Genomic DNA, 25,236 nt, shown 5'->3' with positions numbered 1-25,236 from the left:
CATTGCCATTACCTTCCAAAGACAGGCTTTTCATTTGGTTCCATACAAGAAAAACAAGTTACTTATTGTCATGAGGGATGCTATTGTCATAACTCCTACTCTGGTCTGGAAGAAATCACATGGTGTGGGGTGGAGAGAGTGTGGAAGAGACTGCATGGTGCTCAGTGGCAGGGAAATCAGGGGAGAGTATGTGATGCAGTGTGGAGGGCGTGCAGGGGAGACAGTGAAGTGTGCAGCCCAAGGGGACTGCAGATACCAGGGAGAGTAAGTAGCAAGGCGTCAGACATCAGAAGGCACAAATGCTGGGTTGGCAGGGCAAGGGGCAACAAAGGAGTTTCAACAAAGAAGGGGATAATAAAAGAAATGGTTGGTGGATGATTTATTTGAAACCAAGAAGGATCGTCACGCAGGTGGAATAAGCATCAAACTGTATTAACTTTATAAGAGGAGAATGATCACACTGATGTATTCAAGCATCAATCACATTTAGTGTTTCTGTGCCAAGACTTCAATTTGTAGGTGCCTAATTGTAGAAACCTGCTAAGCCTGTATGGCCAGGTTCTTTGAAAACCATATAATTCATGACTAAGGCTTGTAGCAAATAAGACGTTTCACCAACATGTGTTTTAGATTGCTTAAAATCTGAAATGCTCTACAATGACTTCATTATAATTAACAACATGAATAACCAGGCATCTTTCTCTTGTTTTTCAGCTTCGAGTTTTCAAGTTAGCAAAATCTTGGCCAACACTAAATATGTTGATAAAGATTATTGGTAACTCAGTGGGGGCTTTAGGAAATTTAACCTTGGTGCTGGCCATCATTGTCTTCATTTTTGCGGTGGTTGGCATGCAGCTGTTTGGTAAAAGCTACAAGGAATGCGTCTGCAAGATCTCTAATGACTGTGAACTTCCACGCTGGCACATGCATGACTTTTTCCACTCTTTCTTGATTGTATTCCGAGTGCTTTGTGGAGAATGGATAGAGACTATGTGGGACTGTATGGAGGTTGCAGGTCAAACCATGTGCCTTACTGTCTTCATGATGGTTATGGTGATTGGAAACCTAGTGGTATGTAATTAATGTTTTTCAAATATTTGAGACAAACAATACTTATTGGAGTAAAATATGCCTGAACCCCCATCATACATGAGAGCAGTTTGTCTAATTTTCCCTTAAACTCTGACACTACCCTCCTAAGTAACCTGTTCAAGGGTTTAAAAATCTCAGCAGTTGGAATTAAAAAAATTTTTTTTTTAAAATCTAGCCATCATTGTCTTCATAAAAAAACCAAATATTTGAAGGTTATTATCACATCCCCCTTCTCCAGTCTTCTCTTATTTATCTAAAAAAACTCAGTTTTTAAACCTTCCTTATAGAACGAAAGTTAAAAGCTCGTATAATTTTTATTCCTGTTTTCTGGACTTTTTCCAATTTGTCTTCTTCAATTGTGATGGCAAAACCTGAAAAAAGTACTCCAACTAAGAACTCACTAGTGCCAGTGTCTTGCATACATTGCTCCTGAGTAGACAAAGGTTAGTTTGCCTGAAGTCAGGCAGAAGGTATGTTAGGATGGCACCTTAGAGACTACCCTGCTCAGAGGCACAAGCTTTTGTTAACATTTGATGAAGTAGCCTGTCTCTTATGAAAGCTTATGCCTCTCTGAACAGATAGTCTCTAAGGCACTACTTTACCCTGCCTTCTATACTAACTCCTAACTAAGTAATACAACCAGAACAACAATTGTGGGTTTTTTTCAACAGCATTATACTTGACTATTACACTTATGTAATAGCAAAATTTTTGATCCACTTTAAGTGTCATCTTTTTCTTTGGTACTTCTGTTTAGCCAGCCGAGGTGTAACTGGTCGGGACCAGCAGTCCCCCATTCCTCTTCCCCCCCTACCTTCTTTGTAGGCCTCAAAGTCCAGAGGCTTGAACAAGAGCACAGGAGCAGAAGTTGGAGTTTGCCGCTCTGAGGAGAAATGTCACAATATTTTTTTTGCTGCAGTCACACATGTCAAGCAGGCAAAAAAGAATGGGGTTTTGGCAGAAGAAAAATGGGGTGACATCTCCTGCCAGCAACTCTAGTTACTACCACCCACTGCCACTTGACAGAGCTACATGTCCTTGCTTACTGCTGGAGGTGGAGCCAGAAAGCACAGAACTGTGGGAAGCAGGTGCTGGGAGGCTGAGGTACCATCCACTCCATTCTCCTTCCCCCTAACTTAGGCAATGGCCAGGGCTCATGCTCTGTCTGTCCACCCATCATTACACTACTTCTATCCAGCTGATCTGTTACTGAATTTCATCCTAGGGATTTTGAGCAGTTGCTCCAATCCTATGAATGACTGGAGTTTCTTAGGATCATATGAATTTTATTCTTCTGTGCTAAGTGCTATAAAATCTCCTAGCCTTGTGTCTCCTGCAATTTTTGTAAGTGTATCCCTTGGTCCATCATGCAAGTAATTAATTAAAATATTAGTTAAAACTGGGCCCAGGATAAATTTTTGTGGGAATCCAAATCATATGTCCTCCCCAAGTGATGGTAAACTATTGATAACCATTCTCTGAACCTGTTTTTTCAACCAGTTTACCCTCATTTTATCATAATTACACTACATTAAATGAACCATTTTCCTTAGTTTCTTTATAGTCATTTTATATGGGCCTTCATCAAAAGGCTACCTAAGGTCAAGAGATACTATATCTACTGGTTCCATTATCTACTGGGACACATATCTTATCTTGAAATTAAATTAGTTTGATATGATGTGTTTTTGACATAACCATGCTGCTGTTTCCTATCATCTTCTTGATACTGATCTGTTGATTGTTTAGTAATATATTCTAATAGTTTAATCCAAACAAGGACACTAGGGATGCTACCTTTATGTGGTGCATTGGTGTGTTGGACTAGTATTTATTTCTACAGCATTTATTGAATATTGTATTTATGATTGCCAATTTTTTTAACCAGCAAAAGCGAAACATTGTTAAGCGACCGTCCTTAGGGTATAGAAAGGCATTCATCTGAAGTGCTAAGAATTTTCAGGCAATTGGCAGTACCATGAAAATGGAATATGAAGTAAGTTTGAATTGTGTTGCAATACTGCTGTTTTTCAACGACAAACCACTTGAACACCTGAAACTTGCTTTTTAAAGCACCAAAAGAGTATATTTCTCACTATACATATAATGCATGTCCATGGCCATTAACATTTCACAAATGGATAGTAGAGGAAGAGATGGAAGATTTTTTCCATCTTCAAGTTCCAGAGTTGCTGCAGAGTGCCCCACAAATGATTCCCCAGTGTAATATCCCTATCCAGGCTCTTTTGCAGCATATGATGAGTCTGCTATAGCACCTCTCTCTGCATCCTACATACACCCACCCTTTTCACTCTGTGCAGTAGAACTGAAGTGGTTCTGATGCCAAGGACTTCTCACTGGCTGTGGAGGCGGTGGCTAGTTTTTATGGGATGTCCAACCTGGAAAATGGTTTTAGCAGGATGTATTGTAGCAAGTAATGTAGCAAAGAAGAGCAGCAGTTAGGTAATTTGATACTAGTACTAATCATAAAATAAAAATTCTGTCATATTGTATAATCCATAAAGAAATTAGTGTAATCATTAAAAAATAAGAGATCCACATATATTTTATCTTTACTGTTTTTTAGGTACTCAACCTCTTTCTGGCCTTGCTTCTGAGCTCATTTAGTTCAGACAACCTTGCTGCTACAGATGATGATAATGAAATGAACAATTTGCAGATTGCTGTGTCAAGGATTCAGAAAGGAATTGATTTTGTGAAAAGAAAAGCACGTGAATTCATCCAAAAAGCTTTTGTAAGAAAGCAAAAAGCGTTAGATGAAATCAAACCTCTTGAAGATCTCAACAACAAAAAAGACAGTTGCATTTCCAACCATACCATAGTAGAAATAGGTAAAAACCTTAACTATCTTAAAGAAGGAAATGGAACTACCAGCGGCATAGGCAGCAGCGTGGAAAAATATGTCGTCGATGAAAGTGATTACATGTCATTCATAAACAATCCAAGCCTCACTGTGACAGTACCAATTGCTGTTGGGGAATCTGATTTTGAAAATTTAAATACAGAGGAGTTTAGCAGTGAGTCAGATCTGGAGGAAAGCAAAGAGGTAGGACTATTTTATGAGATGCTTTCTTTTTCTTTCTAAAATAATGAAGTGTCTAACATTTGTTTTTGAATCTAACATTGATTCCTGCATAGCGTAAGCCTGTAATTGTATGTAACACATCTTGATATATAATGTTGCAAGCATCAAATATGAAAGTAGAATTTTGTGATAATCAGGACACATAGTGATTTTAAAAATCAATACTAATTTTGTATTTTATTAAGTGAATTTGGTATTTCCAAAAGGTGACAATCTGATAGACCTAAGAATACTGCAAAATATACACTAATACACATGTTCCTTACTTGTTCCACTAATGCACCTGACCATTTCAATTGGTTTCTGGAGGGGGCACCTGTACAAAAAGTCACTGCTTGCTAAAGGTAACTGTTGTTTTTTGTGGGGGCTTTTTTCCACACCACAGATACCTGAATAATGGTCCAAGACCATGAACCCATTTTATGCAGACCACCGGTACACCATCAGGAGTAACAACTGGCTAGAGCTATGAATTAGTACCCTAGAAGCTGAAAAGTTGAGAGGTGTAGAAAACTGTATCCCAATATGAATCCCTGCCCATAGCCATGGGTTCCCATTTTGTCAGCAGTGAGGCATTTGAACCAAATAGTTTTTGCAACAATAGATAAAAATGTATAAGAATGTCTGCATGAGATAATGTACCATTTATCTCACTCTAAATCAGAAGGACTGATGAGCTTAGGCACAGATCTGCACTAACATAATTTTAGCACTTCCAGTACCCAAGATAGCTCATTCCGATCTAGCTCAAGTATCCTTCTATATAGCAATGTTTTATGCCACATAGACACAATCGAAGACAGCGGCACTTATCCTCTGGCTTGTGAGATGGGGCCAGTTCACCCGTGGAGTTCCCCATGGGCCTGGGAATTTGATGGTAGGGAAGCAATGGCAGCATTCATTGCCTCTCCCCTGCTGCCAAATTTCTGTACCCATGAGGAGTCCGGCAGGCTAGATAATGTCATGGCCCTGAATGCTAGATCAAGCTGATACACAACTGAATCCAGCACAGGGGATCAGGCCAGTGCACAGAATTGGGCTGGTATGTGGCTGGATCTGCTGTGTGGGATCATGTCAGTGTGCAGGACCAGGCTGGCATGCTGGATTGCACCTGTGAAGTGACCTCAGATGCCAGCTCTGCATGGAATCCAGCCTGAAAACTTAAACTGGGCCACTTATCTGGCTCATGGAGCTGAAAGGTTGGGCATCACTGCCCTAAGACACAAACTTTCAATCTGAGCTAAAGTCCACGTAAGATTTTAAATCTCACTCTAAGATCCTTTTTCCTACTGGCTAACTCAGACTTGGAGCCACTTAACCTGATTTTCCTTGAGACGTCTTTATTGTCACTTTTAAGAAAAAGATTTTGTTTAAAAATTGTTAATGTGAGTACTTAGTTGATACCTTGAAATGAATGATTCCATATAGATCAATACAGGAAAACTGATTGAAATTAGTCCTTTAACAGACCTTTTCATTGGCACTGAAGTGCTTCTCCTTCAAGTACCTTGCAATATGTTTGACTGTTGCATCATTTCACAGTTATTGTCCCTGGATGTTCACTGCTACCAAAGTGCAGCCAAGGTTACTGTGCTGCTTGCCAGAGTCTTTCTACTACTGTGGTCATCAACTAATATTTCATGCATTAATGCAGGTCTTTCCCCACCTCTACTTTAAACAGATAATTTTTTTTATAAAAGCCTACCCCCTAGGCCTTCTGGGTTTTTTTCTGCCCAACCATTCTCCTGGAAATACAATGATAAGTTATCTTCCTCTTTCGCTAATACAATATTCTACTATGTCCGTATATACTGTTTTGGAACTCAAGTGTGGAAAAATCAAAGATTAAAGTCTGTGACTGTTTCTTCGTCTGTAAAATCAGGACAATTATATAAGATGCAGCAATGTTGTCAGACTACATTTATTCATTTTTGTGAAACACTGAATGTCTCAAATTGAAGATTCTCTATGAAGTAGTAAACACTATCACATTCAACTACTGTTTTACACATTGACTGGGATTGGCAGTGATACTCTAGATACTGTATGAATGATACTAAAAGAAAATCCTGTGAACATCAATATATATCAATAGAACATCTTAGGCTCTACAAAGATGAGGAGCAGGTACTCAGAAAGCATTTAAAAAGGAGTCCTCTGTCTCTCTGCTTCCAATACTGAGTTCCTCCTGAAATCAAATTAATTCTGATTACTGTAAATATCACAGTGGGATCCATATATAATATGAAGGATTTTCACTTCTTTTGCATTGTGTTTGCTTTTGTTTCCAAGATCTGTGCTATGTTCCTAAAGTGGATCAAGCTGCACAGGACCCTAAAGACCCCTGAAGCTCCCACCAGATTCTCCTTTTTTTAAAACTTTTTTTAAAATTTATCCTACTATATATAAATCTGACTTCAACATGGTATGAATGCCAGCTTCCCATTGGCAAATACCTGTGAGAAATTCTACATTTTTAAAAAATCTAATCCAGTCCCTGCACAAGACAGGATCATCCCTGACTTAACTATCCCATCCAAGTATCTTTTCTAACCTGCTCTTGAAATTTTCCAAAGATAGAGATTCCACAATTTCTCTAGGTAGCCTTTTCCAATGGTGGACCATCCTTATAGTCAGAAAGTTCCTTCTAATTTCTAACCTAATTTTCCTCTGCTGCAGTTTGAGGGCATTTCTCCTAGTCCTATCCCCTACAGTCACAGAGAAAAGCCCATTTCCATCTTCTTTATAACCTCCCTTTAGGTATTTGAAGATACTTATCAAATATCCCCCAGGTTTCTCTTCTCTAAACTAAAAAAAATTAGCTGCATAATCCCACTACATCATAAAGCTAACCCTATGCTTTCATTTAAGCACTTTTGTTGAGGTCCTTTGTATGTCCAAACATTCCAATGATTCACAACATTTGCAAGTGAATATGTGATACCCACTAACATTTACTAGTTAAATACCTCCTAATATTCTAGTGCTTTGCTACTGTTCCCAATGAAAGTATGACCTCACCCTATGTGTTACCTTAAGATAGTCTGTAGCAAATAGTTCACTTCTGCCTTAAGGCACTTTACACCGGGAGGAGAGGGGGCAGGGAAGGAGCGCCTCCCTGATGATGACTCGGTCATTGATATTACTGTTGATAGGAGATCAGTGAACTTCCGGTTCTCGTTTCATACTAGTGAATAATGCACATGTCTTAAAACATGGTCAGTTTGTAATATTATTCCAGGCAGGAGCATCCTCGAGTGGTTATGTTTTTGGGCAGGTAGTAGAGGCAGTTGATATGCAGAAATTCTAGAGTCTGTTCACAACTTTTCCAGTGAGTTATGCTATGCTTTAATAACTAGAGGTGCCTATATACATTCTGGTTTGCGTTCGAATTAGAATGCATCAGAGCAGACTGAATCGTGTTCTAATTAGAATGCTCCAGCGTGACCCCATCATGCTATATATAAGCCCCTGCAGTTTTAAAAGTGGCTGCTGGGGTACCTTATCTAAACCTCACCAAATGTAAGGTACTCAGGGAGTGCACCTACACAAGAGACATTTACTGTGGAGCTGCCTAATCAGTAAAGTCTCAACATCTACAGGTGTGGCCCTATTAGGCTGCAGGAAACTAATTAACTCAACCTCGGGTTAGTACTTGTACATACAAGTACTGTCTTGCAGTAGAGTTCTTTATTGCACAGCAACGCAAACTTACATACTGATAGGGCTGCCTGGGGCATGAAGGTGCTTCAATGTGGAGCCTGCCTGCTGGCTAGCCCTGCACTGAAGCACTCTTACGCCCTGACCAGTCTCTCCAAAGCACAATGAGCTGGGTCAGAGTAGCCCTTGGCTGGCAGGCTGATGCCTCGAGACACTTGCCAGCCTGCCACCTAACAGGACTTCTCCAACCTGGCTCGGTGTTTTGTGATCTTGGATACACATGTAAATGCAGCACCTGGGAGCAAAAAAACTCTGGCACATTATGTGCCAGAGTTTATTACTTCAGGCTAATAGTATGTGTACATGCATCCAGGGAGAAAAGGAGGTGTAGGTGCAAATCCTCTCAGGCAAAGGAAAGACTTGAACCTAGGTCTCTCATAGGGGTACAAGCCCTATAATATGAAAGGGGTTTCCTCCTCCAGAGCCTCTGTTTTGAAATGGAAAAATAGCTGTCACTGGACTCAGGAATGTAATCCCATACATGTGTGTATGCTTTAAGAATTCTTTCCAAAATCAAGGACTGTGGGAATTTGGTGAAAGAGTGCATAGTTACAGGATCCAGAATGGGCTCAGGGATAAGCTAAGTGCAAATCTGAATAATTTTGGGGTATGTACATAAGCAACTTGTAAATACCTTGCAAAACAGAAAATTAAGAAGTGAGGGATCTATGGTATTTAAGCATCTCCAAGCTTGGGTTGCACGTGGAGGGATTTTCAAAATGGTGATTTTGGATTTATGTAGTAAAATTCCACTTAAGTACTACTTAAGGGACTTAAATCCTTGGGAGGTTTGAGTCATGGCCCCTAGTTCCTTCACTTCACTGGATGATTATGTTGTATTGTTGACTCTGATATAAGAAGTCATGAGGACATTTCTGGAAGATCCATACTGAGCATTTGTGAAAAAATGAACCTTGGAAAAGAAAGGAGTTCAAGATGAGTTTGTGATTAGAAAAGTGACTGAAATAGCTTCTTGGCTCAATACTTCCTTACAATTTTCAGGCCATGATGTTACAACTTTTGTTTAATTAGTATTTAGAAGTCTAAAAATGTTTATTACCTTATGATCTTATACATTAACATACTATAGTGAATGTATTTAAGTATCTAATCAGTAAACATAATTGTATAAGAATTTCCAGAGCATAAAAGCAGAAGTACTGTATCCTGAACTTCACTTCCTACCATTCTTACTTCTCACAGGAGTAAAATCAAGCTGGATCAGTCAAGAATGCAGCTCTGGTGCTTTTTAACCAGACAGAGCAACGTGTCACCAATTTTACACAGGTTACCTAAGCAAGTTATACATGTATATTATTAGTTTTCCAATGGATATTGACTGGCCTGCATGTTACTCAGCTATGTTCTTGCCCCATTCATTGCAATACAGTAGAAACATTCACAGCTGCTCTTTGCTGAGTCATGTGACTCACATCACAGCATGGTCAGGCAAGATTGGCAAACCCAACATTTTTATGATTCAGCTGCTGACTTATATATGTAATTTTTAGTGATACTCTGACGCATTTAAGTGCATGCTGTGTAAGTTTTCTAGCTTTGACAATAGTTTCAGGATTCTAGTTTTGAAGAAACTAAGAGAAAAGAGGGATTATGTATGGTATTGTTTCTCATTAACACAAAAAGAACCTTATCTTAAGCACTCAATGAGTATATTATATTGGTAATGAAATGTTGATAGATATTTTAGAATTACTAACATATTTTGGTTTTTAATGAAGATAATCCGCAAATTCAAATTGTTTTTCAATTGTGTTTATATGTTTAATTTTTATTGTATAACTTGTGAAGTGATTTTCTTTAGATTCGTATTAGCAATTTTATTATTACTGCAATAACTGAAGTATCATAAAGCATTAGATTCATTTAATTCACACAATCAAAACATGACATGAGCATTTGGTAAAAGCTTACAGAAAACATATTCTGAAAATCAAACCTTCAGAGATCAATTCTGTTCTTAACTATACCTACATATATATATTTTGGGGGTGCAAAGAGAATGCTGAGAGCAAAATCTGGCCTATTTTGATGATATTTGATCTCTTTAAGTTATACAAGAAAATTGATCCCCTCCCCCCGCCGCAATCTAAGAATGGTAAACCTGCCTGAAGTGAGGAAAATTAATTTATTCTTTTACTTTGAAAAAGAAATTAAAAGAAAAAATAGATCAGGATCTTAGTATTGATTTTGTACCCAGTGTACCACACTGCTCTTTTATATTTCATTTCACTTACTCAATATTACGGTGCTATTTACAACATCACAATGAAGTATGATTGTTGCATTCAGTTGGAAACATTACAAAACACAATCAGAGGAGTAAAGTCTGGACATTTGACAGCAGCATGTAGGAACAAACTGGGTACCTGAGGCAAAATGGAAATGTCAAATGCTAGTGGCTGCTGAGATCATGACTGTGTAGCTGCATGCAGCAGCCACTTTTTTCTCCTTGCATGTCTGTCTCCCCTTCCCCCAAGTCAGTACCCAGGGAAGTTGCCCCTATCGCCTTGCCTAGTAATGCCACTGTTGGACCCTTATGCCCCAGGCAGCCCTATCAGCATATAGGTTTGAATTATAGCTGGTGGGATTTTGTGCGGTCAATAACTTTCCTGATAGGAGTTGCAGGAGTGTAGGATGTAGCCATGTTGGTCTAAGGGCTTAGGCAGACAAGGTTCTTTGAGTGAATCTGATATCTTTTATTAGACCAACTTTTAAAACAATTATTAAGCAAGCTTTCGGGTTCAAAAACCCTTTGTCAGGCTAAGAAAGTTTCAGCAGTTGGTGTGTGCTCTTCCTGGATGGAATGAAAAGTAAACAAGCCAGAGGCTGGTCTGGGCTGGTCTGCATACAAGACAGACAGTCAGTGAAAATGTAGATTGAGGAGTCAATGGGTGAGAGACAAGTGGTGGGGGGGAGAGAGAGAAGGGGGATGAATACTGGAGAGATACCTCGGGAGTCAGATGTTGGGCAGGTTATAATGTGTCATAAATCCAATGTCTATATTTAGTCCATGATTTTTAGTATCCAGAGGTTTATATAGTTTCATAGTTTCTAGGGTCAGAAGGGACCTGTGTAGATCATCTAGTCCGACCCCCTGCCATGGCAGGAAAGAGTACTGGGGTCAAATGACCCCAGCAAGGTGATTGTCAAGCCTTGTCTTAAAGACCGCCAAGGTAGGAGCCAGAACCACTTGGCTTGGAAGTTGGTTCCAGACCCTAGCCACCCTGACCGTGAAGTAGTGCCTCCTGATATCTAGCCTAAACCGTTATTCCTGGTCACTCCTGGCAGTGCGCAGGGGAATAGTGATTCCCCCGATGCCTGCTGATCCCCCCTGACTAATTTATAACAGGCCACTAGATTCCCCCTAAGCCTTCTCTTTTGGAAGCTGAACAGGTTCAGGTACCGTAGCCTCTCCTCATAGGGCCTGCCCTGTTGCCCCCTGATCATACGAGTGGCCCTCCTCTGGACCCTCTCCATGCTGTCCACATCCCTCTTGAAGTGCAGCGCCCAGAACTGGACGCAGTACTCCAACTGCGGCCTGACCAGTGCCGCATAGAGGGGGAGGATCACCTCTTTGTACCTGCTTGAGATGCATCTGTGGATGCATGACAAGGCACGGTTGGCCTTCCTGACTGCCTCCCCACACTGCCAGCCCATGTTCATCTTGGAGTCAATGATGACTCCAAGATCCCTTTCCGCCTCCATGCTAACAAGAGGGGAGTTCCCCAACCGGTAGGTATGGTGCTGGTTGTCCCTCCCCAGGCGCATCACCTTGCACTTGTCTGTGTTGAATCCCATCCTATTCACATCTGCCCACCCTTGTAGCCTGTCTAGGTCTGATTGAAGCCTGATGCTTCCTTCTAGTATGCCAACATCCCCCCACATCTTAGTGTCATCAGCAAATTTGAACAGGGTGTTTTTTACCCCCTCGTCCAAATCACTGATGAAGATGTTGAACAGCGCGGGCCCGAGGACCGAGCCCTGAGGAACCCCACTGCCCATGTCCTTCCAGGTTGAGAAGGACCCATCCACTACCACCCTCTGGGTGCAGCCCTCCAGCCAGTTGGCGACCCGATTGACTGTGTGGGTGTCGACACCACAGTCCCCCAGTTTCTTAATGAGAGTGGGGTGAGAGACAGTGTCGAATGCCTTCCGGAAGTCCAGGAAGACTATATACACTGCTACCCCTGCATCTAATGATCTGGTAATCTGCTCATAGAAGGCCACCAGGTTGGTTGGACAGGACCTGCCACTATGAACCCGTGTTGGTTGCCCATAAGCATGCAGTCCCCTGCTGGCCCCTCATGAGGTAAGACTAACTGGCCTATAGTTTCCTGGGTCCTCCTTCCTCCCCTTTTTGAAGGTGGGAACCACATTGGCCCTCTTCCAGTCCTCTGGGACCACACCGGAGCACCACGAGTGCTCATAAAGCCATGCCAGCGGTCCTGCAATGACCTCGGCCAATTCCTTTAGGACTCTAGGGTGGAGATTGTCCGGGCTGGCTGACTTGAACACGTCCAGCCCCTCCAGAAGTCCCCTAACTAGTTCCATGCTAACCTTTGGCCCAGGTGTGCCTCCCCTGGAGCCCGAGGGGGCCCCAGCAGGGAGGTGGCTGTTCTGGTCCCTACTTAGGAAGACGGAGGCAAAGAAATCATTAAACATGTTAGCTTTGTCGTCCGGTGTGATGACCAAATTTCCTAACGCGTCCTGCAAGGGCCCCACGTTACCCAGGACCTTCTTTTTGCCCCCTCTGTATTTATGGTTGATGAAGTGAAGTTCATAGGCTCGTCTCTCGGAAGTGTTTTGTAAGTTTCCTTCCCAAGGTATCCCGAGGTATCCCGCCACTTTTCATCCCCCTTCTTTCTCCCCCCCAGCTGCTTGACTCTCACCCATTGACTCCTCAGTCTACATTTTCACTGACTGTCTGTTTTGTATGCAGATCAGCCCACCCTCTGCTTCTATTTAGATTAGCTAATCTGTATTAACAGGAATTTTTTGTACAAGTCTACACATGCGCTTTACACATGTGTAATAGTAAAAGTAGCCTATTTTACTGCACATTAAAGCATCAGGGCTAATAAGCTAATGTGCATTAAAATTAGGCTACTGCACATTAAGTGTCACTAAAAAAGTGTCCACTTCTGCCTCTGCACATTAGGGCTGCCTAATGTGCATTTATTTAGTGCTTCACATTAGAGGTACTAAACTTAATGTGCAATAGCAAAAGTGCATTAGTGAACATGTAGATATACCTAGTATGAACTTAGATGAGTGTTTGTGCAAATATGGACAGAGAACGTTCTTTGGGTAGATGTGACGTCTTTTATTAAACCAACTAAATAGTTGGAAAATTATTCTCTGCAAGCTTTTGAGCACAAATGCTTGTGCAAACATGGAGTATTTTAATGCATAGCTCTAAGAACACTTCCAGTATGGGTGCTTTTTCAAATACTTGTGCTGATATTTCTTATGTTTTTGCTATTATTGAACAACCTTAAAAATACACTGCTCATACCAAGATGTTAACAAATCATATGTGAATAGTGGCAAAGCATAGCAGTAGCTTTTAATCCAAGAATTCTCATGAATTTCTCTTTGCAGTTTCTGTCCAACTATAGTCAGTGCTTACTATTTTGCCTTTAGTTATAAGGTTCCATTTCCTTGAATTAACAAAATTGTTATGCCCTGATTTGTAAGGGCTATAGACTGAGTGACATCTAAATGTTGTTTTCAGTTGAAGTTGCAGTAATGCTTGACCATTTCACCTTTGTGTGCAATATAGCTATATTTAATTTTTTATATATAATTTTGAATATACCATGTCCGTTTTTACTACAGATCATCTCATTTCCACATTGGTATCTACTCTTACATAAAAAGAAATAAAAATAAAATATTCCTGATAAGATTCTGTTAGTTTTAATAATGTTGCTACAATTATTGGCAATGTGAAACTTTAAAAAATCTATTGTCAGTCTGTACCATCTTTCTGCTTCCTCCAGTTCTGCTTTTTGCTTTCTCTATCCCTTTCACCATGAGTTTACAGTGGCATTCTGGCCGATCATGAAATGCCATGCTTTTATTAAAACATGTTAAACTAAGAGTTTTTAGCACTTGCAGATTAGCATTTTTAAAAATAAATAAGCAAACACTAAAAATTTAAAGGAGCCTGGATATAAGTATGCAAAATTATACCTATCTGTATAAGATGTGTGTAAAGTGTCAAGGATATACCGTTTCTTGGAATAAACATTGTCACTGCTTTTAATGAGGTGTTTCTGGTGCACAGGCTGCTTTAAACTTTTAGCATCTCTTTAAGGAGCTAAACTGAGAACCATTTCCCTGGTTGTATTATCTTGCTGTCTGAAGCATGACTTTGTAGTGCTTTTGGTAAATGTAACATTTATAAGATACATATTTATGATGATCAGGATAATATGCTTTAAAAGCTCTCTAAATAATTTTGCATCTTTTAAGTATTATTTACTTAAGTATTATATGAAGAGTTGGAGGTAAACTATGTGCATCATAAATCCAAGTATCACCTTTTAGTCAGAATTATTTCCTTAGCATACTATGCAGAAAAAAATCTATCTGTGACGTTTACAGTCCAGCAGTTTGGTTCATGACATTTGACTGTAAGGATGGCTGATACATTTTTTATAACCTGAGTATTTGAATACTTTTGAAAACCAGAAACTCATTAACTGATAAAGGCAAGGGCTGTTAGGTAGGGAGGAGTTTATTGGAGTAACTGTCTCGTTGAGAAAAAAGTTTGACAAGCTTTTGGGCAGAAAGTACCCTTCTTCAGGTCATACAACAATCCTACTAATCAGGTAAAGATCAGAAAGGGCTTGCATAGCAAAGGTAATTTGTCTTTGATAATTAATCTGTTTGGATTAAAAACTGCTTTGCTTCAGGATGGCATTACTTATGTGCATTATATAACAGGATCCAAAACTTGCTTCTGGTGTGCAGAGGAAGATGTTTGTGGGTGCCTTGAGGTATGCCTAGAATACAAATTAGTGTTCACCGTATCCCCAAAAGAGCATGGTTTGAAGTACAGAGGGGTGTCTAGCTTTCCAGCTGGCTTGTATTATAGTAATTACAGTAACTGCTATAATAGCAAAACATTTCTTTATGTGAAAACACACAATAGTAAGTGCCTATGGCCTGTCCTATTCATGGATGCTTTTTGTGCTGGATTTAGAAAGAGTAGTGTACGATTCTTGTCCATTGTATCAGCAGCCTCCTGCTAAGGCAGGATGGTTATTACAGAAGTTGATTTTATATCTTTGATTTTAGGTTTTAATTACTGAGGATATTACTTCTTAAGCAACTTTTCAATGTACACTTAGGTTTGTTAATATTACTTAATATAATTGTTGGTGTAATCATTTTTTTGAGTTCATCTGAGACAAGCAGGAGGAGTATGCTAAGGGAATGCATTTTCTGTTACTTCAGCACAGGAAGAGTAACCAAATCTTCAGTGGGACATGACACTTTTAACTTTTCTTTCCCCCTTTTTTCCAAATATCAACTGGTATTGATTACCCAGGATGATGGTGCAAAGCCTGTAAATCTGCCCAGTTTAACTCATGTGCAACATTTGCAAGTAGATTACCAGATTTTCACTGGAAAGAAACTTGTAAGACCCAATTTACCATCTGTAAGTTTCAGATGTTGTATTGTATTAGGAAAGACTGATTGCTAATGTTCTTCATAACTGGCTGTCATACTATAGGGTATATTGGACTGACCATTTTGTTCTCACCTTGTATTGGATATCTCTAATCTTTTGTCTTGAATTATCTAGCAATGTAATGTCAGTAATAGAGGGCTATTACTTTTCTTTTAATTATTTATTGCTCGACTAACACATTGCACAATGACTACATTACTAAAGCTCTTTTCTTCCCTTGTACAAGAACAGTAGGGTTTTCAAATTCCAGTTTGTTATTTTTTTGAGTAGTTCATATTTTTATTTGCTCTGCTAGTACCAGGTTGGAATGATGCAAGCAAAATCTTACTATAATTCTATAATATATAAAGAAGAAGTAATTTCCTAGTCTTAAAGTGATTTATTGTATTATTAGAAAGTTATTTTAAAGCTTTGGCATAAATATGCTTAGTTGTAAGGTACCTTGATATTTATGGCTTTTCCTGAAAAAGATGATTGATATTATTTGGCCAAATGTTATGATCCACCTAAGGCCCATAGAATTTGACCCTTTCCTTATCAGTTATACCATTTTAGAGGCAGTATTCCAGAATAGCTAAACTTCTCTGCCAAAAATGTGTCTTCTGTCATTTTGCCTATACAACATTAGGAAATGCATTGCATTTGTGTAATTAGTGAATTCTGTTACTGTAATAATTTGCATTCCACAATATTTATCCATAGCAAAGTATAATATTTATATTCCTAACAGAATACATTGGGCCATTTCTGACCTCATGTCTGTGGGTGGAGTTTTCTCTGACTCAATATGAAAGTCATGAAACCAGAATATAATCTTACACATGTAGGCTAGGAATTTCTAAGGAGCATGAAGTGCTAAGAAGCTGGCAACCCAAATATCATTGAAATTGTATGCATACTAGAACCTGGATAATTTTTCAGATTGGTATGGTGTCCTTCTAATTTGTGTCCCTGAGACTGGTATGATGCCAGAAAGTAAAAAAAATGAAGACAATGTCAAGACATAACCATTACCATATTTACTCAAACATAAGATGACTCCCAATAATTAGATTCTATATATGGAAAATCTATAAATTTGTTATAATTTTCCAGGTATAGAATCAGAGAAAATCAGGGTAGGAAGGGACCTCAGGAGGTCAACTTGTTCAACCCCCTGCTCAAAGCAGGACTATCCCCAACTATATCATTCCAGCCAAGGCTTTGTCTAGCTCAATCTTAAAAGCCTCCAAGGATGGAGATTCCACAACCTCTCTGGGTATGTGTTCCAGTGCTTTACTATCCTTCAGTGCTTTACTACTTCCAAGGGAAGGGTGTCAGGGATGGCTCTGGCCTCATATTGCAGTACTTATAGGCCTGGTGACCGTTCCCTGTGGAGGGAACACCTGTCTGTCTTTTTTAAGGACCAAAAGGGAAAAAAGGTTCCCATCAGCATGTTTGCCCAGCATGTGTTTTATAGTCATGCTGAGTCTTGGCTGCATTTAATCAGCTTCATAGTTGGTTTCTCTTACTACGCATGTGCTGCTTTTGGCAGCAGTTTAAGGATAAACAATGAATTTAATGAGATTTCCTTGTATTCAAATGTAGGATGAGGAGCTTTTTCCTCCATGCTGATTAGAGAGAAAAATCTTGTCTTATATTTAAGTAAATATGGTATATACTTTCCTTGAGGCAGAGACTGAAGACTATAGTGCATTTTGCATTCAGGTTTTAAATTTATTAAAATCTAACGATCGCTTTCCATGATTTAGACTAACGGACAATAAAATCAATTTTTTTATACCTAAATCTCCTACTTTATCAGAATTAAATAACTTAAAGCTCCATAAGGTCACTAATGAAGATAAAAGGAATAATGCCTCTAACTTAACCTTCAACATAGTGAGCAAGGTTTCTTTGATCTTGCTATGGAGCATCCATGTCTCTAACCCTACATTAATACGTATTTTCAATCTGCTTACATCATTCCCCTTATATAATTAGCCATTTATCAATGCAGCCATTTTACTGATGTTATAATCTCCATGGTAATAACATTGTAATAAGTCATAGAATGCTGTGATCAAACTACTTTTATTTATTATAGTACTCGTATTTGTCCATTGTTCATCATAAATACCTCATTATTGTAAAGGAACCAAATGGAAAATTTGGATGATATCACTCTTTTTTTCATTGATACTATAAAACACATCTTATTTCATCTCAGCTCCCCTAAAATTAGGAAAATGTCTGCTTAGCTTTATATATTCTGGACATATATGTGTACTGTATCAAGTAACAAGTAGTTCCAAAATGTACAATAAATGACATGAGTGCATTGGCAAATGAGAATGCAAAATAACAGCTATTGCTATAAAATTAATATGCTGCTCTTCCTTTCCGAAACTAAAGAAATTTAAAAGAATATATATATAACTTGTAACTTGTATCTTCATGTCAATGAGAATAAAAAGTTTAAATATAAACTTTTTAACATTAGCAGATCTGGTAGAATGCTATTAACATTAGACATGAAAATACTTCTGTGCAGCTTTCTGTTGGTTTGGTCATAATGTTGGAAAATGATGTTTTGTCTCCATGTGCTGTCCACAGTATTGGAGTACTGGAAGAACTTATTGGAATAACGATAAAGCAATGTACGAAGGCACCTACTTTTAAACTTATCAAAATTTCATTTCATAATTCTCATATGTGGCCTGGTATAATAGCAAAATTATTTTTGTGGTTTCCTGTATGAAGCTATTAGAATATTTTCACTGAGGGAAAAGTCCACATGATGTAGTTTCTAATCTTGTGACCTCGCCTGTAGTAAAGCAATTTGGCATTACTTGTTTACATAAGGAATTATTTTAATTTAAGAGCATGGAAATATATGTACTACCTTACAATGATTAATATCTATTCAAAATAAATGTACTGGTAAAAACAATCCATTTATGTGGGGTTACATTTACAGAAGCTAAATGCATCCAGCTCATCTGAAGGGAGCACAGTTGATGTTGGACTTCCTCCAGAAGGAGAACAACCAGAAGCAGAACCTGAAGATGCTCTTGAACCAGAGGCTTGTTTTACAGAAGGTTAGTGAAGCAAAATATTGTTGTTTACAGTTACATGTTTAACTTCCATGGACGGTCCTACAAGGTGCTGCCAATAGGGCCACGAATCTCAAGAAAGGAGTTAGTGATTGTGTTCTCACCTTCTTTTGGTATTAGTATATCCCTTTAGAGGAGTTACAGCAGATGTACTGCTTTGGAGAGTCCTCTGTATCTAACAGATTTCATGGAGTATGTTCTATGAATATTAAGTTTCCCACAAAAAATGAGGCTGAAGAGCTGAAGAATTGAAGGAGATACATGTTTATAGGCATCCTTAGCATAACTAAGTTAATCAAGGGCCCTCTACATGTGCAGGTAAAGGTGTGATGGTGTATAATGTGTGATCCGCACAATCACACCTCCTGCTATGCCAACCATGTATGACAGGAGGCATGATTCTGGGATTTTGCATTAGATCCCATTATGCCTTATTGCCAATGCACTGGGAACCCAAGTACATGAAATGCCCAGGGCTGGGGAGGTTTTGTGCACCCCTGGGCAAGCATCTCCCCCAGATGTGTCCTGGCATTTGCTGGGGCTGAAAGTCCCCGCAGCTGTGCGACTCCCAGCCCTAGCTGGGCATGGTGCACCCCTGCAGTTGAGAACCTTGTCAGCTGACAGGGACTCCTGCTACATGTGACCCCAGCTGCAGGGGAAGATCCTGCTACATGTGCAAATTAAAGCTTGATAGCAGCCAGCTATGAAGTTAATACAGAGTTTTGAGCTGGTTGGAGCTTTTTATGGCATGATTGCTACTTTGCATGTGTAGCTGGTCTCAAGGTAATGTGTAGAGGGGGCCTCAAATGACTGATGAGCAAATAATAATTCAGAGTATGTATTTACCTTATTACCTCATAACAATTTATTATCTCATTTATCAGGCTGCGTACGGAGGTTCAAGTGCTGTCAAGTCAGCATTGAAGATGGGAAAGGAAAACTCTGGTGGAACCTTAGGAAAACCTGCTACAGAATAGTTGAACACAACTGGTTTGAGACTTTCATTGTCTTCATGATTCTTCTCAGCAGTGGTGCTCTGGTAATTGTGATGTGAAAGAACTGGTTTATTAAAGCAGCAAGTATTTATAACTGTACTTAGTCATATAAATATCTTTAATATATAAGAATTGTACTAGTGCCAAATTCAGAAATGCCCTAGTTTCATTATAAAAGGTATCTCAAACACTTGACATAGAACAACTATAGAACATCTTGAGGGCTATAAGTATAATATGCATGATCATTTAAAGATCATTTAAGAATTTAGTTACAGAGATCTCAGTCTAGCATCAAAATGCCTTCATGTTTTCTTTACATATTAATGACTTATTTCTTTGTTCTCCTTATTCAGAAATAGAATGTGATTTGTTAGTTTCCTTATGATTCCAGAGTATTACTACTTAGTTATGTATTACCATTTGAGTGAAATACCATCGAATCATAGAATAGCAGGGTCAGAAGGGGCCGCAGGAGGTTATCTATTCCTGCTTCCTGTTCCAAGAAGGATAATCCCTGACTAAATTATCCCAATCTGTCTAGTCTACTCTTAAAATCTTCCAATGATAGCAATTCCACAACCTAGGTAGCCTGTTTTAATGCTTAATAGGGTCGTGCGAAATTTCACCGGCTGTTTCATTTTGACGCTGTATCGACCTGTTTTGAGTTCAAAACAGTGAAATCAAAGTGAAACAGAGAGCTTCAAAACAGCCTCAAAATGAAATGAGGCTTGTCAAAACATTTCAAAAGTTTTGAAACATTTGGAGTTTTAAAGCAGCAGTCAGGTAACAGGAGGCAGAGGAGAGCCAGGTCTGCACTCTGAGTGGCTCTGCACAGCCCCATGCAGCTCAGCCCAGCAGGGAGCACAGCCCTGCCTCTCCCTGCCTCCTGCCACCGGGCTGCGCTCCCTGGGGCTGGCAGAGCGGATCAGAACACAGTGCCGGCTCTTCCAGCCTACCACCACTGGGCTGAGCTCTGATCGACTCCACCAGCCCCACAGAGCTCAGCCCAGTGGCAGGAGGCAGGCAGAGCCAGGGCTGCGCTCTACCTCCCACTACCGGGCTGAGTTCCACGGGGCTGGGAGCTGCTGGGAGCTGAACCCGGGGGAGGGAGGCAGAGCACATCCCCAGGGCTGTGCCCCTCCTCCCTCCACTGGGCTGCAAGCACCTGGGAACAAAGCCTGGTGGAGATGGGCAGAGGGTTCCCAGTGTCTTGCAGCCCAGTGGAGGGAGGCGGGGCGCAGCCTGGGGGCTGCACTCTGCCCATCTCCACCAGGCTGGGTTCCCAGGTGCTTGCAGCCCAGTGAAGGGAAGAGGGGCGCGTCCCCAAGGCTGTGATCCACCTCACTCCACCAGGCTCAGCTCCCAGATGCTTTCAGCCCTGTGGAACCCAGCCTGGTGGGGGCAGGCGGAGGGTTCCCAATGTCTTGCATCCCGATGGAGGGAGTTGGGTGCATGCTGGGGTCTGAGCTTCACCTGCCTCCACTGGGCTTGGTTCCCAGCTGCTTGCAGCCTTGCAGAACTGAGCCCAGTGAGGGGGTAATGGAGCGCAGCGTAAGGGCTGAGCTCAGCCTCCATCCACCAGCTCAGCTGCCAGCACCGGTCCTAGGTGGTAGTGGCAACCTCCCGCCTGCACCCCTGGAATGGCTGCGGGGCTCTGCTGGACTCCTCCCCGGGGTGCAGGCCCCAATCTGCCTGTGATCAAGGGAGGCTGTTCCTCCTCCAGTTTCATGCTTCCCTATTTTAACCTGGGCGAAATGTCAAAACAGTGTCAAAACATCAAAACTGTTTCAACAAAATGAAACAGAATGTGCTTTCGAAATGACACTAAACTCAAAACAAAACACTGTTCTGTCAAAACATTGAAACAGAAGTCAAAGAAAAATGGTGCTGTTTCACAAATCCCTAATACTTAACCATGCTTATAGTGACTCACATGGAGGTATAAAGTATAAAATCAAATATTTCAGATTTTTATTTCCAGGTTAGTGTTAAACCAGGTTCATTGCATAATTAGAACCGTACTTAGTATTTCATATTATTGTACTAGTTACAGTCATGTGTTGTTAATAGGGCTGTGGCACAGTCTCTTTGACCAAGGTGGAAACATTCTTTTGAGTAAGTTATTAACTTGTGCTCAAGGTTTCTTTGCCAGATATTTTATATAGATTGGTGTTTCTACTTATGCTCTTATAAAATTGCTCTCTATCTCTGTAACAGTTCTTAGGAAGTCACAGCTAGCACCTACAGTTGTATGTAATTTTACCTGGACAATTCAGATGCTAATGTCAACAAGTCATGTATTAGAGAGGGAGAAATGAATAGAAAGAGGCTATATTGGAGCCACCTCATAAATTATTGTTCATTTGGCCAAGATGAGAGGATATCAGTGGGATGAAAGCAGGGAATATGGTACATAAAATGAATGATGTCCTGAAGAGAAAGGAAGGGGAAAACATCTATAGTTTGTTATGTATACTGCCCCCCACCTAAAACTTTAATCTTTTTTTAGTTCCCGTAATCTATGCTGCAAACTGTGAAGTAGGATGCCACTTGACAATATTTCATTTACAGGCTTTTGAGGACATATACATTGAACAGCGCAAGACTATCAAGACCATGCTAGAATATGCTGACAAGGTCTTCACTTACATCTTCATTCTGGAAATGCTTCTAAAATGGGTGGCCTATGGTTTTCAAACGTATTTCACTAATGCCTGGTGCTGGCTGGATTTCCTGATTGTTGATGTATGTATTTTCTTTTATATGTTGTTTTACAAGTCAGTCACTTGGAATAAATCAACAGAATCTCATGTGTTGGTCAAATTATGTAATTCATTTTAAAATTAAACTCGTGATTCATTCTGATGAGGAACTCTGTTTTAACACATTTAGTACAATGTGTGTAGTAAATTTAATTTTAAGGGCAAAAATTAATGAAAACTACACAGAAGTTTTGCACACTGATAATATTATGTAGTTATTTTAGAGTACTTTAATGATACATTTCTTTCTTGATTAGTATTCACTTATTATTTTTATGCAGTGTGTAAGGAACTTTATTCCTCATCTTGATTTGTATTGTATATAGACTTTGAATATTTTAACATGATTTGTTTTGGACTTTATCTTAATTTCTAGTCACAGTTGCTGTGATATTATATTTCTAACTCAGTTTAACCTAAAAGTAAAGTGTGAGGTAGTATCCTCAATCCCAATACAGCACTTAGCACAGCATAGTAGGATATAGAATTGTAAAAGGCTTTCAGAGTGCTGAGGCAGATTTCCTTGGCATAGATATTGGACAGATCACCCAACAGTTGGCCTTCACGTGTCTTTCACAAGACCCTATGTGCCAGGAGCAGGTCTGGAAGTGTCAGGAGTCACTTGTCTTATAAATCCTCATACTACAGGCAGCTATGGAGATTTTCAGCTGCTGCTGGCAATGGTTTACTTTAGGGATGTAAAACTCACCCTGCTTGCCTAGGCTGCATCCAGACTATGGCGCTCCTTACAGGCCAGATCTGGGCATAGTGCGGCAGGCATGAGAAGTGACAGTGGCGGGGCTTAATGTACTGGATGCCAACACAAACTCCAGTGAGGCTCCCTGCCCTGGATTTTAGTGGCAGGCTCTGCACCCCTTGCCCCTCCCCTGAATTCCTGTTCCCTCTACTAGCTCCATGGGCCACACAGCCAAAGGCAACCTGGTGTAATCTGAGGCTGCCCGAGAATAGAGAAGGTGCAAAAGTGGTTCCATGAGCCTTTCCCTAAGTCTGTGCCTTAAATGTATAGTCTGCGTGAATTTGTTGTTCTGTTTTGGAAGCCTATGATAGTGTCAAACATTACAAAAGGCAGTTTTTCATAAAACTTAAGCCAAATTTGGACAAAAACCATTTTCATGAACTAACTAATAATTAATTGGAAACCAAATCCTGTAAACATCCAAATTTGGATGCTCATATTCATACTTCTGAAAAAAAATGTAGGTAAAGTCCAAAATTATTTGAAGTCCTGTTAGCAGGCTTTTGCAGTCCTAATGGATGTAGCAGGGTGAGCAACAGATAAGAGTTACCACAGAACTCTACTACTGGTTACTAGAGTGAGTAATCAGGTGTTTCAGAGCAAATTCTGATCTTGAGCGCTGCATGCATCAAGCTGAAAGCAGACTTTGGCTTGCAGAAAGCACCTTTCCCTCTCAGATGCCAAAAGCATCAGGTCTCCCATGCTATTGCATACTGCATTACTAGATCAGGCATCCCAAAAACTTCAGTACTCACTTTGCCTTTATTAGGTTCTCTCCAGAACAATTTGCCATCTATGTCACAGAATTTTACAGGCACCAAAATTATTGCCTTATTTCTCACGTTTATAGTTTCATAGTAGCTAGGGTCAGGAGGGACCTGATCAGATCATCTAGCCTGACCCCCTGCCACAGGCAAGAATGAATGCTGGGTTCACAAGACCCCAGACAGGTGATCTTCTAACCTCTTTTTGAATTTGCCCATGGCAGGGGTGAGGACCACTTCTCTAGGAAGTTGGTCCCAAATTCTGGTCACCCTACCTGTAAAATATTGCCTTCTGATCTGTAACCTAAACTTATTCTCCACCAGTTTATAACCATTGTTCCTCCACCCCAGGTGGTGCTGGGGAGAAAAGGGAAACCTATTTGCTGTTGATCTCCCCTGATGAGTTTGTAGGCAGCCACCAGGTGCCCCCTCAGCCTCCTCTTGCGGATGCTGAACAGGTTCAGGTCCTTCAGTCTCTCCTCATAGGGCCCATCCTGCTGCCCTCTCACCAAGTGGGTGGCCCTCCTCTGAACCCTCTCCAGGCTGGCCACATCCTTTTTTAGGTGCGGCGCTCAGTACGGGATGCAATACTTCAATTGTGGCCTGATCAATGTTGCTTAGAGGGGGAGTATCACCTCTCTGGACCGGCTTTAGATGCATCTTTGGATGCATGACAAGGTATGGCTGGCCTTGCTGGCTGTGGTCTGGCCTTGGCGGCTTGTGTTCATCTTGGAGTCAGTAATGACTCCAAGATCCCTTTCCGCCTCTGTGCTTTCAAGAGGGGAACTCCTCAGCCTGTATGTATTCTGTGGATTCCTTCTCCCAAGGTGCAGCACCCTGCATTTATCTACGTTGAACTGCATCCTATCCTCATCTGCCCACTTTTGTAGTTTGTCTAAATCTAGTTGTAGCCTCGCTCTCCCTTCAAGTGTGCCGACCTCGCCCCACATCTTAGTGTCATCAGCAAACTTGAACAACGTGCTTTCAACCCCCTCATCTCAGTCGCTGATGAAGATGTTAAACAGTGTGGGCTCAAGGACGGAGCCCTGGGGGACCCCACTGCTCACATCTTGCCAGGTTGAGTATGACCTGTCCACCACTACTCTCTGGGTGCGCCCCATCACCCCAACTGTACTTATATATCTGTATATTATATATAAGTGTACATATGTTTATAATTTGTTTATTTCTTCTGTAATAAGTTAATATTAATACATCT

The 25,236-nt window shown here is 40.4% G+C and overlaps 1 protein-coding gene across 2 annotated transcripts in view; it reads left to right on the top strand.

The window, feature by feature from the left end:
* SCN2A (sodium voltage-gated channel alpha subunit 2) overlaps nucleotides 1-25,236 on the top strand; it is a 99,439-nt gene that overhangs the window by 46,376 nt on the left and 27,827 nt on the right. For both annotated transcript variants that reach the window (XM_090045591.1, XM_090045590.1), the window contains 5 exons: nucleotides 715-1,071; nucleotides 3,680-4,159; nucleotides 18,601-18,721; nucleotides 19,621-19,775; nucleotides 22,306-22,479. In XM_090045591.1, the coding sequence (XP_089901717.1) occupies nucleotides 715-1,071; nucleotides 3,680-4,159; nucleotides 18,601-18,721; nucleotides 19,621-19,775; nucleotides 22,306-22,479 (1,287 nt within the window). The remainder of the gene's footprint in view (nucleotides 1-714; nucleotides 1,072-3,679; nucleotides 4,160-18,600; nucleotides 18,722-19,620; nucleotides 19,776-22,305; nucleotides 22,480-25,236) is intronic.

This window comes from Crocodylus siamensis, chromosome 4, assembly GCF_052110815.1.
Source record: "Crocodylus siamensis isolate JL-2025a chromosome 4, ASM5211081v1, whole genome shotgun sequence".
Taxonomy (NCBI): domain Eukaryota; kingdom Metazoa; phylum Chordata; order Crocodylia; family Crocodylidae; genus Crocodylus; species Crocodylus siamensis.
Note: the sequence above shows the minus strand (reverse complement) of the source record. Positions and strands in the feature narration are given on the sequence as shown.